Consider the following 23,434-nt stretch of genomic DNA (forward strand, 5'->3'; position numbering starts at 1 on the left):
TACAATTTGATTAAGTCAATTCATTGCTACTGAGGCAAAACTGGGAAATATAGCATATGTGGGGCCCTTTGGATTATAACAGGTTTCAGGTAAGAGCTTTCGATGAAACCATGCAGTAACATTGAACACACTGTGCAGATTGCATGCATGTATATCTAACTCACATTTATCAACATTGGTCAGCATATTTCTTTAAAAAAAGCCCAAACTTACTCATAAGGAAAAAAATTGACTTTTTAAGCAACCCCGTCAAGGAGTTGAGTTTACAGAAAAGGAAAGCTCAATATAAGTACGTCAAACAAATTGCTTAAGTGAGTGCAACGGTGACAAATAAAATATTCTTAAAACACATGGAGTTTGTATAAATCTAAAAGTCTTTAGTGCAAATGGAGCAACCTATCAAAAGCAAGCCAAACAGCTGTTACATTACCAAAAGATTAAAAATCAAAGCATTCACAAGAATACCATAAAACATCAACAAAAGTGGACTATTTTATTTCTGTCAAATAAAGCTGTAGAGCTTAGAAACACTGAGCTCCATAATTGTCTTGCAAATTGTGTGACCATTTCCTGGCACCTCGAGTATAATGTGTGCAGTGGTGGTAGCTGTAACTAATGGCTCTGCACAACGTTTAAAATATGATTTTAGCTAGAGATCTTTGAAGCAATTCGCAAGAGAACTTTGCTGACTGTAGACACGCCCAGCTACAGAAAGAACTTTAAGGTTGGATGTCATTCCAGTCACTGGATGCCTTTTTGGAAATTGAACATCAACTTGTTGTTTGAAGGTTAGGCAATCTTGACCACTTTGCCTCCACTGGTAAATATGCTGCTCTACCTGCAAAGAAACCAGTTATTAACCTGTTAGTATAGCTAAAAATTAGGAGAATGTTGAACACTACTCATTTTACAGACTTTCCCAAGATACCAAACCAGCTTTAAAACAATACTGACTAAAAAGTGTGCTCCATCATGTTGTTTTAGAACGCTTAGGAGATTGGCCAGAAACTTGAAGAGTAGGCTTTTGCAGCAAGCTATATCGGTGGCTGTACTAAATTTAGGTCGCACAGAAGATGCTTTCCTACTAAAACTCTGCATAATTATGTTTCCCCTAAAGAGATTGCAGTTCTCACTATGTTGATGTTTTGCCTAAAAAAATTAACCTAGTAAGCCTTAAAAATTCTTGTTTCGATGTTGTTAACACAAGTTAACTCAATAAAAGTAAAAAACAACAAACATTATCATTAATGCTTTCTTTTAAGCTAAAGCTTTTTTGTCAAACTATTAGGTAAGAATGGTATCTTTTAAATATAAAATGTAATGAATAGTTGGGTTAAGAAAAGCTTTGCTTTACAAACTAATAATTACAGCGTTACCATTCCTCTTATTTCTAAGCAAAATGCACCAAAATCTACAAAATTTTACACATTCAGCCTGTACTGTGATGAGAACCGTGTCTGTCCATATAAAGCCACCGTTGGATAATGGAAAAAATATTGCATCCCACAGGATTTGAACTTGCAACATTTACCTTGCTAGACTGACACTACAACTATGCTAATTGACCTTGTAATAATTTGCAATATTTGAATGCATAATCATTGCAACTGATAATCTTTTACAGCACTCTACACTGCCATGGTATTTTTTAGTACAAGCCAAGTTGATTTAAAATCTTGAGCTGAGTAAAATTCCTAACTGTCTACACGGTCAATTTTTTCCATGCACAAATTGACTATAAATTGTATAAAAGTCCCTTTTCATTCAGTTGGCCTTTAACACTGTAAGGTTGGTGTGTATGAATATGCCTTTCACTGCAATGCATACATGTACAAATTAAGCATAGGGTTACTGCCAGGTTACTCTGCAAAGCAGAGTTGTCCTCTCGCGCACTCCAAACAAATCCTAAATATTTAGGATTATACATTAATCATTAATTATATAGACACTATTGAAATTCTTTAAATAGTTTAGAAGTTTCTATTAAAACATATTTTTAGCTTTTGTTTACACTATTTAGTCTCTGCTTATATAATAAAGCTACTCTTTGCCATTAGCATGTCTGTGCAAATGCGCTCGTTTATAACGGTTCATCTTCGTAGACTATTTGAGATGACCAAAATAAATTCTAGCTCAGCTAAAAATTTAATTCTGATGCTGATATCAACTGATTTGGCAATTAAAAAAACATTCAGTTTTGAAGGTAGTAAACATGAATTTGGAGATCAAAAAGAAGGTGAGGTGAATAAAAGCCACAAGAGACAGACTGCTACTTGTTGCGGCTAGCTAACAAAGTAAAATCAGTGTCTGTATGACTTATCATTTATCCATCGTCGGGAAGAGCTTGGGAGCAAGATAGATTTTGATGAGACTAGATATCATGACATTCAGCTTGGTATACAGACGGTCCCCAACCTACGAACGAGTTACGTTCCGAACATTTGTTTGTACAGTGAATTTGTTCGTAAGTTGCTTCAGTGCTATATTTTGTATTATAATTTATGCTTAAAATGTATTTATTTATTATTTATGCCTACATGTATATAAGTATATTGAAGGTTTATATAAGTATGTTTAAGGCTTGTATAAGTAACCTGTAAATTGGTTTGTACTGAAAAAACTTTTTAATAAAATGGAGAGAAAACTGTGGTGGACGCCGGGCCATGACACTGCATTTCTTATTGATTGTATGTATTGTCCTTTTTTATTATATCATTGTTTTAATCGATATGCTGGAACTTATCGTTGTTGTCCTTTTAATGTGTTGTCCTTTTATTATACCGTTGTTTCACTCGTTATGCTATTGTTATATCTGATATCCCATCATAACACTATCATTTATCGTCACTTTTATTGTTGTCATACCAACTCGCTAGCGGTCCTATTTATTCACCTTGTTAGCCGGTGTTCTCACCGTTTGCCGTTAGGACGGAACGGTTGATATTACTGAATATAACGGAGCGCTCTCATTTATTTGAGCAGAGCAGATAGATGTACGCTCCTCGAATAGTGAAATTTCCTTCGCTAATAAAAAGCTGAATGAAACTACACATACTCTTCTTTTTATTTATTAGTCTAGATCGTGCCAAGTAAAGGTCGGCAAACTCCTTTACAATACATACAGGAAAAATAAAAAAGTTATTTGCGCATTGGAGATACGTTCACACACTTATGCACTGCAACGAACTGGTCAGAGGAAGGTGGATGCTGGGTGATGCTTCTACGTAGCGCCTCTTTCTGCCGCTAATACGTCTGTAATGCCGTCGGTATTATCGATGAATATACGCGCAGACCTGTTCGTATGTACCGTTGTTTGTAACTCGAATGTTTGTAAGTAGGAGTCTGTCAGTATTAACACTCCAAAGCTTTCACTGATAGATCCCCTTCAAATATTTCTGATTTCTTGCGAGGCGAATCATTTTACATATTTTTGACAAAAATGACAATCTCTAATGACAAACTAGTTTAACAATGTATTGATATCTATAATAGCGAACCCTATGCATCTTATCATTGCTCAAGTTTGGTAAGAATGTAAGCGATATTTTTAAGGACAACTATGAAAATTTTGTTAATAAATTTGGGAATTTTCACCAACTTGACACTTTACCCTATATGGTATTACTTATGTTGGTCAAACAAAAGCTTTACATAAATTCTTTACATTGAGAGGAATTTGCGTTATAATAGGTATACATGTACATTATAGCAAAATTTGCTGTACAGCTATTCCAACCAGATAAAAATCTAACCTATGCCCATAGTACAAAAAATTCATAATTTGAGTTAAAATACTTGGATTTAAGTTAGAATATGACCTAAAAGTCAATGAAAGGAACATTAATTTACTTTTCACATAGGAAACAAATACATTATGCTAATGAAACAATGCAAGTGTTTTGGCCTTAAAGTTTGGCTCATTTATGTATATACTTAAAAACATTACTTTTTATTTTGTGGGTTTTCACTGTCCACAAAAGACCCTGGTCCCCGTTAATCCCGAAAATTGAATGATGACTTCAGAAAACAGCTATGACAGGCCGAACTGGATTTGGAACAAAAGGTACATTTCTCACAAACAGAGATTGTAAATGGTACAAATATGCAAGTTAAGCAACACGAGTGTCATTCAGAGTTAAAAAAAGCTATAGCTTGTTGCAGACTATTAGATACATCGTCCAAATACATATTATTGAAATTTTCGGACTAGCACAAAATTTTTCATCTCAATATTTGTAAAATACATCTAAAAAAATATTGTTTTTCACCAAGGTTCATTCTATGTCACTCAATATTTTGGTGTTTTGACACCATAATTTACCTTCACTAAGTTCCTTTGTCCGCTTTCCTCTGACCAGAAACCTCCCCAAATATGTAAGCTTTTGTAACCTTGAATTGCCAATTCTTTAGATAACTTGTCTAGCACCAGAGTGGGTGCGGAACATGTTATAGCAACACCCTGCAATTAGTAATAACAAAATAGAAATATCACATTTTTTGAATAGATGATTTTCCGATTTAAATTAAACTCTGTTCATAGCTAATCAATTGCAAGCTCATTGATTGCTGCAAAAAAAGGAAAAACTGAGCAAGCAGAAGTGCATCTGATATTTTAGCTTATGACTCTCAATCCCAGCTCTGATATTTGTCATCATTGTGATTTGTAGGCAGTAGAAGAACGCGAGTTAAGCAATGTAAAAACTTATTCATATCCTATTAAAAAAATGGACTTCAAATGTTGAAGTGGTATTTCAAAAGCAATTACTCATTCGTAAAATTGATAGTCAGTAGTCTGACCCTGATCTGGACTTGGCTTTTAGATAATATTGCAAGGTAAAGTTTAGAGCTGGTCACCATAGGTTTTAACTGTGAGTTTCAGTTCCTATCCCAGACACTATGCTTACATATAGTCTGTACAAGTGCTATCGTCAATGGTCAGGCAACCAGAATGCAAGAACATGACAAATATAAACATGCAAGGGTGAATAGGAGCTGTATACACAATTAAAATAAAGCAGTTATTTCACAGGGCACAGTCCAATTTGTAAAACGGAATAACTAGTAAATGACATTCAACTAAATTGTTGTTGATGACAGCCCTGCACAAGCTTCAGCTAAACATTCACAGATAAAAATTACATAAAGAAATACACAAACTAAAAAGCAATAATACTTAGTCAATACTAAGAATGATTATGAAGTTTAAGAATATTAATCAAAATTACGTACAGTGGCACTCGCATACCGTTGTTGCTTGAAAGGTATGTTTCCAAAAGAAAGTCTTGTCATTTTTCGAAAAGATCACTAATGCTTAAAGGTTGACTTGCAACAAAATTCACACTACAGTTATTTGGTATCAAAAGATTCACTATGTCTTACTCTGTTGTGTTGCATGTGCAATATATGTAGAAATGTGATAACATGCTCTTAAAAGCTGAAAAGCGAACAGTTAATCGCCGCCATCACAAAATTGCCGAAGATTACAATCCCGTTCCAAAAATGGGTCAAATGGAACGTAGCTCAACAAGATGGCTTCTGTTTACACTTTCATGCAACCTCATTCATTTAAATTATTTCACAAATTCACTTCACGCATTCAATAAAACGATGTTTTTTGTCCTCAAGCATCTGTTTCCTCATCACTGTATTGATGTCACTTTGAGCACTGATATCTCAAAACCTACCATAAAAATTTGTTTAATTTTTAACCTTAGCACGAAGGAATGCATATCATCATCTGATAAGCATGAAAAGCCTGTTGGTCACCTGTGATAGTCAAAAAATGCTGCGGAAATTATGCTCGCTGTTTGGCAAGAAGCATGGGTCACATGATCAGATTGCGACTAGACGATTAGATCAACCCAAAACAAAGTTGTAAACTAGCGAGCATCTATATTTGGTAAGAGCTCTTTGGTGAAACCCAAAGTTTATGTCATAAACTAGTGCTACAAGAAGTTTTATATTGAGCCTTTTACGGAACTTACAATTCACGTGAGAAGATCACGTGTCAAAACAATAACCAAATCATTTTACTATGTCAGAGAAATAAATTGATTCCAATCTACGGCGGTTTCGGGATCGCGGAGATTAACTGTTTCTTTTTTAGCTTTTAAGAGCTTGTAATCACAGTTCTCCATATTTTGCACCTACAACACAGCAGAGTAAGCCATGGTGAATCTTTTGATACCAAATAACCGTAATGAAATTTTGTTGCAAGTCAACCTTCGACAAGCAAAATGATAACAAGCTCCAGGACCATGCATTGACAACTTGGGCAGCTAAGTCGTACATGCAAATCAGATGAGTATTTTACGGTATTTTGGAAAAGCCAATAATTAACCAATATTTGAGTTTTCATCAAATTAAAGTACATTTAATGGGCCATTTTAGCAGCGCAAAGAAAGCACATTTCTGATGACCATTTGCACCAATTTAGGGCAGGTAGTAGGAGTGAAACAAATTGGTTCGACTTATTTTAGTCAAAAATGGATACAAGTATTAGCCAAATGAAAGTTTGTTACGGAAAGTTTTATCATAATATCATAATTCGAAATAAATTATATGATAAACCTCTTGCAGTTGCTTCATTTTGTCCTGCAAACGCATTAAAATCTGTAATAGAAAACAAGACACCTATACAAAATCAAAACTGGTAGTTAATTTCTGTTAGTGATGACATATTTTTTATTGTAGTTCTACAATAGCACTATAAGTTCCAAACAGTGCATTAACTATTAATATGTGTCATGATCACAGAATTCATGGTAAGTCGGGATTACAAGGTTTAGCAAACAAAATTTTGATTCTAGCCAATTTACAGCAGATTTTATGGTCAAAAAACTGAAGCACGTTTACCATTAGTGCAAAAACATAGTTCCAAGAAAACTGGTATTAAAGTTTGAGAAACGAAAACAAATGTACAGTTTTGTTTACATTTCAAAACGACATAGCAACCAATATCAAGATATTGTGATATTTATCTAGATTTCTGCACTTGGATCCAAAACATTATGCTGAATTTAAAAATCTAAACAGATTTTAGCTGGTTTTCAAAGAAATAGCTGTATATTTATAAGAAAGTGTATTACTTAATTTTGCAGATATTAAAAACAGCTTGAAAGTATCGCGATATTGGGCACACCCAAATCATCAACCAAATCTTTATAAAATTAACAACAGTAACATATTGCACACCATCGGTCACTATATACTTCGACCTTGCAAACTCAAATAATTATTCTCCTAACTAAATCTGATTATAATTTCATAAAAATTGAATAATTATTCTTATTATTAAATATTGTAGTATTCTGGTAAGAATCGTTAGGAAAATATCACCGCAACTCCCTTTACTTTCACTGCTTTTGACATCAGTTAGAATTCCAAAGTACTTATTACAAGTGTCCAAAATGTCAAAGTTACCTTTAAAATTGGCAAAAAAGAAACAATTATTTAAATCGGACACCATTTTTCAGTACTTCTTGTTTAGCATAGCAACGGTTTTAAGTTTTTTTTTTAGGGTAAAATACTTTTATTGGCTAAACTGACTTCAGATTCAGAAAGATCACTCTTTGATTGGTCCAGAACTACAGGTTACAAAATTTGTTACCAATATTATAAGTTCAGTTGGTGCAACTTCAAAGTCGAATAACTCAACTTCGTGATTTGCGACTTAACCATGGTTTCTGTGACCGCGACCCATATGATCTACCTGCTTATAACTTCAACTCCTTTACTACCAAATGGATCTCTCTACCGCGACATAAGTGTTTCGTGAAACCTAATTTCTAAAAAGAGTGTATAAATGGTTATAACTTTACACCCCAATTGTTTATTAACAATATTTTTATAGCAAGTTTGTCAGCATAAGTTTTTATGTTAGTTCATGCTCCCAAAAATATTACAAACGAGTTGCCGAGTGAGAGGGACCACTTTTCGTCCATTTTGAAATTACTGTGAGATAAGCACAAAACTCTAGTCGGATGATTTATGAATATTATTAGTTTACATGTTAATTAATCTGATGAACATAATTACTCTCATTAGTACTATTGCTCAATAAAGTTACTCAGTCTATAGATCTGAAGTTAGTAACCATTTATGGCTGTATTGCTTCTGAAATTACTGGTCATCAGTAAGAAGATTTCATAAAACAAGTTTTTGCAAAGCAATACTATGCTCAGGTTGTAAACGCATTCTTATTTGCTCAAAATATGCAAATAATAGCTTTTTTTAATCAGGTATAGATGTAATAAGGTAATTTACTAATTACTCAGTAATCGGAAACAATTTGTACAAAAGCTTGCTAAAGCCGCATCATGCAGCACTTGGCCATACAGAAACACATTGCCAAACGAGCTGTACTATAATTGGTAGTTTAAGAGTTCACACTGAAACAGCTTCAAAATAAAATTAAGACATAAGAAATCAGTGCAATAACTGCTTCGTATTACATTTACTTCATGCCTTGTTGTAATTGAGCATCATACTGCGTGCACAATTGGGAAAAAATGGCTGCAAGATCAAAATTTACCAAGTATTTAATTTCCTAATGAAGCCGTGATAAAAAACAATTTAGACAATTTATGCAGAATTTAAATGCAACTGCATTTCATCAGCATTTTTATAAGCAGGCTTAGTGTAAAAAACAGAGTAAGAGCCATACCACAAGTTCATGAAGTTTTGAACAAATTGTTACTTTACCCTTCAATATGTTATAAAATGCTAAGACAAGGTTAAACAATTATTGACGCTGTTGGAAGAAAGAACGTTTCAAATGCCTCTAGATTTCATAAAAAAAACAGCTAAAAAATGATGGCCAGGGTTCTTGAGGACACTTTTATTTGTATGAAAGATTGGTAGATAGAACATTATTACACGAACAGACAACTCCAGAATTAAAGCGCAAACATTGTGGCTATAAAGGGTAAATAAAAATTGGTTCAAAGTAAAAGCTAAAAGGCTATTGTGCCTGGTAGTGGTAGCATCATTACCATATCATTTTTCTATTGAATAACGTAATACACTTTTTATTAGAAGAGAACAGACGTTGGTACATTAATTTGTCCTACATGTGATGGCTCTTATTAAAGACATAATTTTCACCAATGAAGTGTGCCCTCAGATTAAGATGACCCTATTTATGAACCACACCGCCTATCAGAGTTTTTTAACATACACATTAATCAGCAGAAGGTTTTACGCCTAATGTTACCGACAAAAAATCTAAAAAGTGTGTTGCAGTATGAGCTTGGTCAGGTTCTCATCCTCTTTTGCTGATACAATAGGTAGCAATCAGTAGTCCATTTTTCAAAGGTTTATTTATTGCCCATTTCTAAAACCTTGGTAGCTGTAAAGGTCTAACACAGCTGTTTATTGCAATAATAAACTGTAAAAACAAAAATAATGATTCTCAAAAACTTTGGTCCCTGTTGGCTGTTAACATGTTTTCTATTAGTTAGATGCAGGATGGCGATTGGTTTTTTTCTATTAGGTACACATATGACCGGCTAACTAATTGCCTACTCACTAATAAGAAATGTTTTATACAAAGATTTTTTTAGCGCATTGCTCTTGGTTATAAGCATACATTGTGCTGAGCTGCACTGCGCAGCCTGTTGTACGCACTCAGTTAATGGACTAGACCAAAATCTGATTGTGTTTTAGACTTTTTCCATTTGGAAAACCCAGGCTACACTCATTAAGAAATACATTCAATCTTTCAAAAATGGTTAATATTTTAATACTTTGATATTGTATTTGTACAATTTAAATATCAATTGTACATGCCACTCCATACATGGTTATTTTGCTTCATAACTATTGTTTTACTATTTTTGCGGATTGTCAGTGCTATAGTATTTTAGTGTAGCCAACTACCCAATGTAATGACTGCAGTCTCCAGAGCTCACTTTAGTCATCAAAGCCCAATTTAATTATCAGAAGATTAGGACTACAAAAAGTAGAGGACTCATCAACTTACCCTTCAGTTTTTCAAAAAACTTGTAGGCCAATATGATTAGTTCTGTGAGAATATGATTAAAGAACAATAGTTCTGCTTGGTGAGCTCATCTTCGTTCTCCAGATTAAACAACTTCTACAAAAGCACAAAGTTTTTAACATTGTATAAAAAATAAGTTGATGAGGACTTTATGCACAGAGTCTCTGACCACCTTCAATTTGGTATTGGAAGAAATGTTAAAAGTGAGCTTCTGTTAAACCTATATTTGAATGCACCTTGATTTGATTGGCACCGCTATTTGGGACCACATCAGGAGAGTGCTTTGAAAATCGAGCGCAATCTTTTTAATGAACGCCACCTCTATTTGAGGAGGTAAGTTACCTTCTCAGTATAGGTATAGGTTTAAGTATATTCACTTTTTTTTGAAAATATAGCAAGGAGCTTTTAAGGTCCAAACAGGGCGATTTTATTGCAAGCGTCATGAGGAGGGCGAAGATATCGCTGGTGCGTGCATAAACACACTTGAGCGATTTACTAGTAAATGATACAATGGGCACGCTCACAAACTGCCAATAAAAATCCGTATCATCAGTTTTTTCGGAGTTGTTAATAAATTTAGGCCAGTCAATATGTCGTCTAGGCTACAACATGAACAACCTCCACATTTGTTATTAAACCTATCTTCCTTTCAAAGAGAGTACACTGCCTACACTATAAGAAGACAAAAGAAAAATGATTCTTGTATTTTTAACTGTATTGTTTTTACAAATTTTTTATACATATTATATTTTTTAGTGGTTTTTCATATTTAATATATTAAATATTTACCCTTCTCAAGATGGTCAACCGGCGCAACGATTGACTCCAGATGTTGGTTTTCAACTCAGATTTTTTTTTTAATTTTGTTTGTTATGATGGACAGAACTGGGAGTGCTATTATTAAATTCATGAACAATTGAGTGTTCGTTCTGAAGATGTTTCAATCGTAACAAAATAGAAAATTGGCGCTGCTGTACGTTGTTGAACATCGGTAAGAAATAATTACCCGCCGTAAAATTACATTCTGGTAAAAACTAACCAATCGAAATGTATCTCGTTAGCAATAAAGTTGTGTAGAGAAATTCTAGCTTTATCGCTCTGCATGAACACGCTGAGTGAATTCTAACGCAGATTAGCGCCACGCAGCGCATTATCGCAATATCGCTCTAATTATCGCCTAATTTGTTTTCACCTTAAGATAATGCTTCAGCGATAACACTTGTTCTATTGAGTCAAATATGCTACAAAGCAAAAAATTCCTCTGCATTTATTGTCGGGGTTTTATAAAAAACACCATTATCAGCTTTTCAAATGTCTTAACCGCCAGTACATCAGCAGTCATAATTAAACATTGTCCCAAAAACAAGCTGCCTCAAACTGCCTAAAATATCGTACTAATCAAACATTCCACGTTGAGTGGAAAGAAAATGGGATAAACTACAGCATTTCATGAACAGTTCTGTCAAAATCTTAACTGATAACTCAGCTTGCACTTTTATCCCATAAGTGCCAGAGTCACAGCTAGGAGCAATAGGTCGGCTTTGCGCTAGAGGACAAGCAAGGCTAAAAGTGATAAAAAATAGATAATACACAATAAACTTTATTTGTCTACAAAAAAATATAGCATAAATGCTGAGACATTGTGACAAAACGTGGTAACCTGACCAAAATTTGGAACAGAGTTCAATTAGTGATGAGGGAGCAAAAGTATCCTACATGGGAGCTATTGCACACTTTAAACATGATATTTGTACCTCACAAACTCACATGGTCTTTTAGAGTAAATTAGATGCTCCTATAACATATACCTCCTATAGCATAAATTCTAGAAAAAGTCAGGCAATTTTGTAAAGTTTTTGCTTCGTACCGCGTAAAAAACGCCATATAACTTAAAGTGTATCATCGGGCGAGTTCTAAAGTTCGATTTGAGTGTTAGTCTGTCTTGCCACACCTGCGAGAAAAGAAAGCGACATACAGTGGTGTCAGAAAGTCTTTGTCCACCTCAAACCTCACTGCCCATTTTAGGTAAATTTGTTGTTGTAGTCATGTAGAGAGATTGAACCCTGACAAACCATGCATCATTTAAAAGTAAGTTAACATTAGATCTTGTTGACACCATCAGTAATAAAATTAGGGTTAATCAGAGATCAATAATCAATTTTAGGCCAATCAATGTGAATCAGTGCTTATTAACTCATTTTCAAACGCAATATGACATTATTAATTTTCAAGTGGAATATTATCACAACAATACGGGTCCTTTTGGACAGCATGTGCAGCAAAGGTTTACAGTTTTGCTTGTTAAAAAAGGAACAGCTAGAGATCCCAGAATTCATACCAGCGTCAACATCAACCATGGATAAGAAATGTGTCAACGGCCTCATCATTCACCTGCATACGATGGCCAATCTGAGCAGTAGAAAAATAGCGAAGAAGCTTAGAGTATTTCAATCTAAAGAAAATTAAGTGGTAAAGAAATGAACGCAGCATCAAACCACCAAAGATCTACCACGATCAAGGCGTTTGAAAAAAACAGCTGTCCAACATGATTGCTGGTTTCAGATTATGAACACTCAAGCGCTCGTGAGGCTTGTTCACAGCATGCCTAAGGCTGCAGAATGGTTATAGTCTGCTAAGGCTACCAGATAAAATATTAAAATGCAAAACAACCCCAATGGCTTTTTTCTGGGCCCATAACAGTACAAGACTGTTATTTTCAATTTAGAAAATAATTAAAGAAGAGATAATAACAAAATTTGCGATGACATATTTTCTGGTATGTAGTGTGAATGAGTAGGCAGCGGTTGATACAATAGAAGATATTTGGCAATTTTAAAATCTAGTTATTTCTATTCTTCAGCTCATTAGGATTGTTTTGATACAGGGTTTTATGTATGCGGTGCAAAATATTTCCAAGTTATGATGAATTTATTGCAGTGCTACACTTATTTAAACAGGCGGACAAAGATTTTTTCCCAACACTGTACATAAAGCATTATACATATAATACATACAATTTCCATGACATTCTGACTCTTGTGATAATTTGTCTGAAGTGACGACGGAACAGAGAATAGGTACATATAGCAGTGCAATTGTTGATAAATATTTTTAAGGCTATTGGTCAGTGCATCTGAATGTCACGAGTTGGAGTTGCAACCTTGAGCTCTTACGGACGAATAGATGACGAAAAGGTACTACCGCTTTTTTATAGTGAAACTATTTTTTCTTAGTCAATTGTTGTAAGTCGCTGTCGCGTCAAAACTATGCGCTCTTCATCAAATTATTGTCAAATTACCACAATCATGGTCTATTAAACCAATGAGGTTGATCATGAAAAGTTGTCGATGAAAACCAATAATAATGCAGTTAAGGCACCGGCCAATACATTCAAAAGAATTTAAGTCAGATTCTCACATGAGCGAGTTTGGAAAGGTCCTGAGATGGTTTAGATAATTTACATGTACAAATGTATGTTAAAATTCTTATAATGAAAAATCCTTATCATGTAAACGTTCCTGGAACCGATCATCCCCTTTTAGGAGCGCCTACTGTACAGTCATGTCTGATATGAGAGCAAAATGCATTCTTGGACAAAAGCTCGCAAGTTAATTTTCTTAAAGTCCTATCTCAAAAAATGTTTTTCATATAAATTAACTAAAGATAAATTATTGTGTTGCCATCCTCTAAAAACTACCAATAAGAGATATAACAATGAAAAAATACATGATTTTATCTATTCATGCTCTATACCCATGCCTCCAAGGTTACAAATACCTATGTAAAGGTTATGGTCTGCATTAAAATGTAGCAGTATTATGTATAACATAATTTTGAGTAGTGGCAGTATGCAGCAGTCCATACAGTAGCATACCGTATGAATTTCTGACCTTTCTGAGAGTCATAGCACTAATGACGGTGTGAGAGAGACTTGATGCAACACGCTTGGTACTCTACACTTTTGTGAAATCGCATAAACAAACTTAAAGTATAAATTTAATATAACTGAATTTAGCTTAATAAAACATACTTGAAAAAAATGCTCTGATCTTATATTAGAGCTAATTCTATTTTTTCTTCATTTTCATTTTTAAATCATCTCTTCTTGGATTCAAACTTTTCGATTTGCTTATACTCTCATTTTCAGCCAACCTTTTTAAAACAAAATTAAAGCAGACCTGACGGGAAAACCAAGTGATGTAGTTTCCGTAACTGGCCTCTCGCATCCTTGGGCATTTAGTGATACATCAAAAACCACCTTGCAAACTCGCATCTCTAATTTTCTAAAATTTCAAGGCGAAAGTGGGTAGCGAGATAGTGAATGGTACAGAATTTGTGTAAAAATAAATTGCTTGAATTCTTAAATCTATTCATTGGCTTTTGTTATATATATATATATATATATATCAATATATTTATTTTGAAGGTTTGGGGTAGACTGACACAATCTTCTGAAGAATCAATTGATTTCCTATAGCCGGTTTGTGTATTGACTCCGGTTTGTGTATTGACTCGTGTTCGCGTCAAATTCTGCATCATTTACTATTTTGCTACCCATGAAAGTTTATTATAAGTTATGACTAATGTGTTGAAAGTATATGGGAGGTCATTAGGTACAAAGCCCATCAAGTCAAGTAGTCAATGATGACTTACCAGCTGTTTAAAATTAGGTTGGGTATGTGTCTAATGACAGGGAAGAAGCCTTCAACTGACATTTATGATCTACTCATCGCCAAAATCTTCCGGAAGACAATGCAAGGAAGAGGACCTTGATGACCGCCCAGGCCTATATAGATGAAGGAACCGTGAGTCACCACCATTCATTGACATATAAACCGGTGGTGACTCACCGGTTTATATGTCAATGAATTTGATATAGAAATACATAAAGTGCTGGTCAAATGAAAAGCAATACACGAGATATGGATGAATAGCTATGCAAATGGCTTTGTACTAACCCTTGTTATGAAATATTACCCAAGCCTGTGTCATTAGGCAGCAACCACATTTGCTAGTTAAAGCTCTATAATTTTCAAATAAATTAGACAATGTTATGTAAATACATGTAAGATAATATCATAGTTGTTAAATATAAATACAAACTTGTAAAAATCCATGATACAAAACCGAGTTTTAACCCGCTGATCCTTGCTCGATCTAATCAATGCGTGTCAGTAAACCTAGACAATATGTCCAGCAATCCGAAGTTATAAATTTTTTACCAAATATATCTAAACGTGCTAACAATGCAATCATATTTGGTGAAACAGCAGTACAAAAAGTCGGACAACCTACAGCAGATGTCATCAAACAGAAAAAAGCAGTATGTCACCATTATTCGGGCTAAAACTATAAAAGTTCGCACGATTTTAAACACTGATTAAACATTTACAGATAATATTCATCCATAGCACACTCATCATCCTTTCATGACTCAAAATATACTGGAAATTTATATTTATTATCATAAAATTCTACATTTGTATCACAGTCATTTATGACCTACCAACGAATGAGTCGTATTGATTGTTTCGCGATATCATTCTAATAAAATGTGTTATTATAATGAAGGAAGTAGATAAAGATAAGTGAAAAATTTTACAAATGGAAGTGAAATTTAGAATCTAACATCCTGCGAAAGAATTAATTTTATTAGTTTTTGCTGTTGCTTAAAAATATATTTTGTAAACAGAACCATGTGGAAGCCTGTATTCCGCCATTAAGGTTTCTGCCACAGCCTACGCGATTCCGTAATACCAGCTGTGAGGGTTCAGAGGGCTAACATTGATGAGATACTGCATTATTTACTCTTTTGGTTAGTATTGTTCCTTATACCTAAATTGTAAAAACAAATGAAAAATAATTTTCTTTTGTTTTGCAGGTACAACTACAAAAACATTGACAACAAGCGTGATAATCTCAAATCAGAAGATTGGAGACTAAAATTATAAAAACACTACACCATTCTATGTCATTTTAATTGAACAAGTTGAACTGACTGAAACATGCTACATCTCCAGTGTTTTTTTTTTGTAAAACCTAACTTAATACATGACACCAGCACAGTCAGCGTGATATTTAAGTGCAACTATAATTATTTCCCGAGTTGCATTAGTCCATAGCAAGCATAGTTGCTGAATATTGCACATCTTTCAAGTGGAGTAAACCCAGCACTTATACATTTTGCTCAAAGAGTTCTTGTGCCAAATCTCAAACTCAGCAGTCAAAATTCTAGCCAACAAGATAAAAATACTCAAACTTTTAAATATCAAGATTTTAGAGAAGATAATTCTCGAATTTCCAGTGAGTATAATCCTACTTTGTACTAACAAAAGTCAACCACAATACCATGAGAACAGTACTACACAGTGTGGGTAAGGTTAGTCAGCTAGGCTATTGAAAACTAGATGAAATCATAATTGTTATATACAGGGTTTAGCTTTATAAGAGGGTCAGTATGGTGTAATCTCAAGAGTTCAAAACTTTCAAGTTAGAAACAAGTTGGAAAACATTGAAATCAAGATTTGAGAGAAGATAATTCTCGAATTTCCAGTGAGTATAATCCTACTTTGTACTAACAAAAGTCAACCACAATACCATGAGAACAGTACTACACAGTGTGGGTAAGGTTAGTCAGCTAGGCTATTGAAAACTAGATGAAATCATAATTGTTATATACAGGGTTTAGCTTTATAAGAGGGTCAGTATGGTGTAATATCAAGAGTTCAAAACTTTCAAGTTAGAAACAAGTTGGAAAACATTGAAATCAAGATTTGAGAGAAGATAATTCTCGAATTTCCAGTGAGTATAATCCTACTTTGTACTAACAAAAGTCAACCACAATACCATGAGAACAGTACTACACAGTGTGGGTAAGGTTAGTCAGCTAGGCTATTGAAAACTAGATGAAATCATAATTGTTATATACAGGGTTTAGCTTTATAAGAGGGTCAGTATGGTGTAATCTCAAGAGTTCAAAACTTTCAAGTTAGAAACAAGTTGGAAAACATTGAAATCAATATTTGAGAGAAGATAATTCTCGAATTTCCAGTGAGTATAATCCTACTTTGTACTAACAAAAGTCAACCACAATACCATGAGAACAGTACTACACAGTGTGGGTAAGGTTAGTCAGCTAGGCTATTGAAAACTAGATGAAATCATAATTGTTATATACAGGGTTTAGCTTTATAAGAGGGTCAGTATGGTGTAATCTCAAGAGTTCAAAACTTTCAAGTTAGAAACAAGTTGGAAAACATTGAAATCAATGTTCAGAGGCTAAGCATGACACTAAACCACAAAAATGTTAATTTTAATTTCATGACCAGAGCTTAATCAATTGCTAATTATGATCTTTGTTATGTGGGCCTACAGAGAAAGGCTATTTTAAATAGTATTCCATAGGCTCTTATTATAATTATTTAAAACAACATGATTTTTAAATTTCTTGTTGGCATGAATAACAGTAAAAAAATAACAAGAAAAAAAGGCGTTCAGCTAATGACTAAGTCGCAGTTGTTGTCAAAATTATAGACCATATAATTGAACCCTGAAAAACAAAATTAAAAAAAGAGGCAGATTGTTTTAGCTTGTCAGTACATACCTGCAACAAAAGCAAGTCGGGCATCATAGCACCATTACGAAACACAATTGCAGAATCTACAGGAAAAAAAGACAATTGATGATTAGCATGCATTCTTGTTGACCAAGGCAAGTTCGACAGTAAATCACAAGTTAGACAAAGACGTATGAGTAACGCATGTAACAAGTGCCAGCGAGGTGTTGACAGTGGCTGATGGGATTTGCCATTTCTCTGAACCAAACAATCACCAGCCGCGCTATTACATAATGCCATACACTCAGCTATACACAAATGGATGTTTAAATAATGCTAACTACTAGATTATGACCTTCAGTTCTTGAACTGGGTAATGTTTGGCTCTGAAAGCTAAAGCTCGCAAGATACAAAAGGTGTCCCACAGCACATTGGAGAACTATCAAGCAAATTTAGTCACTGATTTTGCTAATGCTACACACAAATTTGTTGCTGACTAGCATATTAATGTGTATACAGAGAGCTTAATTATTTTGCATGTATCTGTATCATGGTTCAAAAGGTAAGCTTGCTGAAAAATTATTTAGTAATTCATATCTACCAAAGCATTATGAATTATAGCAACTCTCGACTACTGCTAATCGCTTGACATTTCTACAGTTTCTTCGACTTTTATGACTACAGAGGTTTTCTTGGTTTGCGATTAGGTTATCTGGAGTGTTCTTGTCCCTGCATACACGTATCTTTTTTGATCACTCAAACCTTATCTCTATCTCTTCTTCGAGTATATAGAACAATTTAAGTATTATTCAATATATATACTTAAATTGTAATTTTACAGGTAAAAATAACTTTTTATCATTTCGCAGGTAGAACTACAAAAACATTGGCGACAAGCGTCAGAATCTCAAATCAGAAGAATGGAGACTAAAATTATAAAAACACTACTTGGCTCCATGTCATATTTAATTGAACTAGTAGAACTGACTGAAACATGCTATATCTATGGTGTTTTATGTGTACAACCTAATTTATTACAAGACACCAGCTTAGTCATCATGATATTGAAATGCAATTATAATTATTTCCATAGTTGCTGTAGTTCATAGCAAGCCTGGTTGTTGAATATCACACATCTTTCAGTCCCAGTAAACCCAGCATTAATCCATTCTGTTCAAATAATTCATGCGCCAAATCTCACACGCATCAGTCTAAATTCTAGCCAACAAGATAAAAATACTCAAACTTTTAAATATCAAGATTTGAGAGAAGATAATTCTCGAATTTCCAGTGAGTATAATACTACTTTGTACTAACAAAAGTCAACCACAATACCATGAGAACAGTACTACACAGTGTGGGTAAGGTTAGTCGGCTAGGCTATTGAAAACTAGATGAAATCATAATTGTTATATACAGGGTTTAGCTTTATAAGAGGGTCAGTATGGTGTAATCTCAAGAGTTCAAAACTTTCAAGTTAGAAACAAGTTGGAAAACATTGAAATCAATGTTCAGAGGCTAAGCATGACACTAAACCACAAAAATGTTAATTTTAATTTCATGACCAGAGCTTAATCAATTGCTAATTATGATCTTTGTTATGTGGGCCTACAGAGAAAGACTATTTTAAATAGTATTCCATAGGCTCTTATTATAATTATTTAAAACAACATGATTTTTAAATTTCTTGTTGGCATGAATAACAGTAAAAAAATAACAAGAAAAAAAGGCGTTCAGCTAATGACTAAGTCACAGTTGTTGTCAAAATTATAGACTATATAATTGAACCCTGAAAAACAAAATTAAAAAAAGAGGCAGATTGTTTTATCTTGTCAGTACATACCTGCAACAAAAGCAAGTCGGGCATCATAGCACCATTACGAAACACAATTGCAGAATCTACAGGAAAAAAGACAATTGATGATTAGCATGCATTCTTGTTGACCAAGGCAAGTTCGACAGTAAATCACAAGTTAGACAAAGACGTATGAGTAACGCATGTAACAAGTGCCAGCGAGGTGTTGACAGTGGCTGATGGGATTAGCCATTTCTCTGAACCAAACAATCACCAGCAGCACTATTACATAATGCCATACACTCAGCTAAACACAAATGCATGTTTAAATAATGCTAGCTACTAGATTATGACCTTCAGTTCTTGAACTGGGTAATGTCTGGCTCTGAAAGCTAAAGCTCGCAAGATACAAAAGGTGTCCCACAGCACATTGGAGAACTATCAAGCAAATTTAGTCATTGATTTTGCTAATGCTACACACAAATTTGTTGCTAACTAGTATATTAATGTGTATACAGAGAGCTTAATTATTTTGCATGTATCTGTATCTGTATCATGTATCATGTATCTTCTGACCTTCACCCGACCACGCAAAGACGAGTACACATAAAAATCAACGCGCTTTATGTGGAAAATTATATACTAGTACTACACTATTACTACTGCTCCTACTACTACTGCTGCTAGAAGCAACTACTGATTGCCGAATGGAATCTTCCGATGACGATTAGATTTTGTTGATGGCAGGATCGGCTGCGGGAGCTCTGACAGTCTGTATTATATGTAATTATATGTTTGTATATATTTTAAGTCTATAAATATTTTATTATATGTGTCTTCCTTTTTATTATAGCCTTGTTACTTGTTAGGCTATCAATTGTCGTCGTTTATGTTGCCATATCAGCGCACTAGCGGGCCTAATTATTGGCCATTTAAACATTATTACCTGGTGTTCCTACTCAGTCCCGTTAGCCGTAACGGGCAATTTTATTGTATATAAGGGAGCAACGCACACTTAGTAGACAGAGCAAATGGCCGTACGCTCCTCGGCTAGTAAATTTCCTTCGCTAATAAAACATTGAATAAAATCACACTCAATTTATTTCTGTATGAAATAATTTAGATCGTGCCAAGTAAGGGCCAGCAAATTCCTTTAAAGTAGTACATGTAGTAGAACTAGTAGTAGTACTAGTAGTAGTCATACAACTGGCTATTCACTTTTAATTACTTTAAATAAAAGCTCACTATCAGAAAGAGCACTAGGGAAAGTTTAATAACAGTGTCCTAGCCTCTCATTAAACCTAGCCCTTTCGTTTCATAAACTTAGAACTGTCATTAAAGCTTAGGCTCATTTAATCAGAGGCTCTTAGCTTCTGATTGGCTGATGAGCTGCTGGGATTCACCGACACCGACTTTCAAATCAGTACCAACACCGATCTCTTTAGGCGTGGTCACACGAGCACCGAACCGACGTAGGATCGGTTCGGTTCGGAGGCTGGTTCGGTTCGTGGCACATGTCACACGGCTACCGAAGTAACTTCGCTTCCTAGATACCATACGTATAGAGACAGGACACAGTTTCATTAGTAGTTGTTATGTATTTGAGTTAAACATTTCTATTGTAAACAAAAAAACTTTGAGGAACAATTATAAATTATAATTAAACAGCAGATTTATCAGAAGATCGTTCGGCTGCTCAAAATAAATCACTCGATACAAATATTTTGCTAACCCTTCCCATCAACATAATTATATTTTTTATTAACATATGAATGTTTTTCTATGCTGAGTACATAACAAACAAAAACAGTCTTTATCATAGTACTGTGGTTTTACATAAATAAATCAGTCAACGATAGTTCATCAGGATGAATAAGACACATTACTTATACTCTACACGAAAGAAAATCACAACAATTCCCTTACATTTATGCAAAACTTAAGTGCAACATCTTACATTTATGCAACCCAATCACAAGTCCGGGTGAACCTTGTCGTAAATTGCTTCATGTTGTTTATTTAATGAAATAAAAGTATCGTCCCATTTCTTTTTTAACTTTACTCACACGCACGTAAGAAGAAATGTGACGCGTGCACGCTAGAATTCTAGAATTTTAACCAGCCAATAAGAGCAAGGGTTCGGCACGAAATTTCGAGCAGTACCGAAATAGTTCGTTTCGGCCAGAAATGTCCTCAGCCGAACTTTTTAGAACTGAAAACGACGTCGTTTTGCGTCATTTAGTTCGGTTCGGTGCCCGTGTGACCACGGCTTTTGCTCACACCGACCGATGCCGACACCGACTCATCAAATTGGTCTGTGTTCGACAAAATGGGTGACAAAATCGGCCAGTGTAAACGCACCAATAGACAAAGACGCACGAGTAATGCATGTAACAAGTGCCAGCGAGGTGTTGACAGTGGCCGATGGGATTAGCCTGAACTAAACAACCACCAGCCATGCTATTACATAATGCCATACCCTCAGCTATATACAAATGGATGTTTAAATAATGCTAGCTACTAGATTATGACCTTCAGTTCGTGAACTGGGTAATGTCTGGCTCTGAAAGCTAAAGCTCACAAGAGACAAAAAGTGTCCTGCAGCACACTGGAAAACTATAAAGCAAATTTTAGCCATTGATTTTGCTAATGCTACACACAAATTTGTTGCTAACTAGTATATTAATGTGTATACAAAGAGCTTAATTATTTTGCATGTATCTGTATCATGGTTGATTAGCCAATCAAAAAAATATTCAAAAGCTAAGCTAATGGCAAAATAGTCATTTTCCCTAAAGTAATATCTGCGACTGGGAATATTAATAATATCATTTGATAGTATAAACATCCATGGTAAAAGATTTTTCTCATGTCATGCGTATCTAATATCCTTCACGAAGCCTTGCTAGCAAAGCTGATGCTACATGTAGTTCTAGCATTATACAATGTTGCTCATTTTACATCCATTTTTCGTCCTATATTTCTATACTGAAAAATGAACTACTGCTAACTTTTGCCTTGCAATGGAAGCTTTGATAAGTATATGGTACGGAAATAATTTTTGTATGAATATTACAATATAAATTATATACCATTTCACTATTCAATTCTTAAATATCCTTCTGTAAACCATATTATTGAAACAGTTGCTGTACATTTTTGAATCCCTTGACATCTTTAAAAAGTTGAAAAACTTATCATGCGCGACATTGAAGCTTTAATGTAAAGCATGCATCTAGCAACCAGTTAGCAAGACAACATTTTTCTGTAATCCATATCTACGGAAACATTACCAAGGATAGCGACTCTCAATTCCTGCAAATCACTTGACATTTCTACAGTTATCTGCAGCTTTTAAAACTACATATGTTGTCTTGGCCTGCGTGGTCAGGTGGGTTTTGTACCTGCATATTTTTTGCTCCCTATAACTTTATATCTAAGCATTCATAACAGCCTTTATCTTCTTTGATTTTCTGCTTTTCAGTTGTTATACGACTAACACATATATAAAGTCAGAGTGACTGCGTCAAAAACATGAATATAAGATAAATGCTAGGCTACAATCATTCAGGCTTCTAATAAAAGTCCTAATTTTTTGTTACTTTGGATGAGTGACAACCATAAATTCTTTAGTTCAATGTAGTCTCCAAAGTACATGGTAAGCCAGAGCTAAAGCATAAGCACACATACCTGCTACCTTCACTATCTGTCCTATTTCTTAAATAGAGTTTTAGCCTATCCTTGTTCGTCTAAATCAGAAACTAAAAGCTAAAAGCCTGACTGAAACGAGATGGAATGAGTTAGATTTACAGCCTTACTTAGGCCTGGTTCGAACCAATATGGCATCTAAGACACGTGAGACAGAGTACCTGTTATGCAAGCGATCGCTCATGGACTACAAGCTCAGAGTGCGCGACTATTATGTCCTACAGAAAGAAATGTCGTCATTTGCGCAATTAAATTAATTTGATGCCCATACGCAGCTACACAATTTGTTTGCTTTCCAGCTGTTGGATACATAATGAGTCGAGATTACGCAGCTGTCCCCAGGTCTGAACCCGGCCTCACCTTAGCATGCGCAGAC

The 23,434-nt window shown here is 34.6% G+C and overlaps 1 protein-coding gene across 2 annotated transcripts; it reads right to left on the reverse strand.

Annotated features, from left to right (window-relative positions):
• Positions 1-554: 554 nt before the first annotated feature.
• LOC137410447 (uncharacterized) lies at positions 555-23,166 on the reverse strand. Of its 2 annotated transcripts, XM_068095860.1 has the most exons (5): positions 23,041-23,166; positions 19,399-19,454; positions 17,604-17,659; positions 4,322-4,459; positions 555-838 (listed from the first exon to the last, which is right to left on the reverse strand). In XM_068095860.1, exons 3-5 carry the CDS (start codon positions 17,628-17,630, stop codon positions 650-652), a joined length of 354 nt encoding a protein of 117 aa, XP_067951961.1. In that variant the 5' UTR covers positions 17,631-17,659; positions 19,399-19,454; positions 23,041-23,166; the 3' UTR covers positions 555-649. The 2 variants fall into 2 exon arrangements, 1 of the variants encoding a protein (XP_067951961.1); XR_010981207.1 differs by lacking the exons at positions 555-838; positions 4,322-4,459; positions 19,399-19,454; positions 23,041-23,166 and adding exons at positions 9,984-10,096; positions 14,654-14,786 and having other exon boundaries at positions 17,604-17,670.
• Positions 23,167-23,434: the final 268 nt, after the last annotated feature.

This window comes from Watersipora subatra, unplaced genomic scaffold (assembly GCF_963576615.1).
Source record: "Watersipora subatra unplaced genomic scaffold, tzWatSuba1.1 SCAFFOLD_225, whole genome shotgun sequence".
NCBI classification, from domain to species: Eukaryota; Metazoa; Bryozoa; class Gymnolaemata; order Cheilostomatida; family Watersiporidae; genus Watersipora; species Watersipora subatra.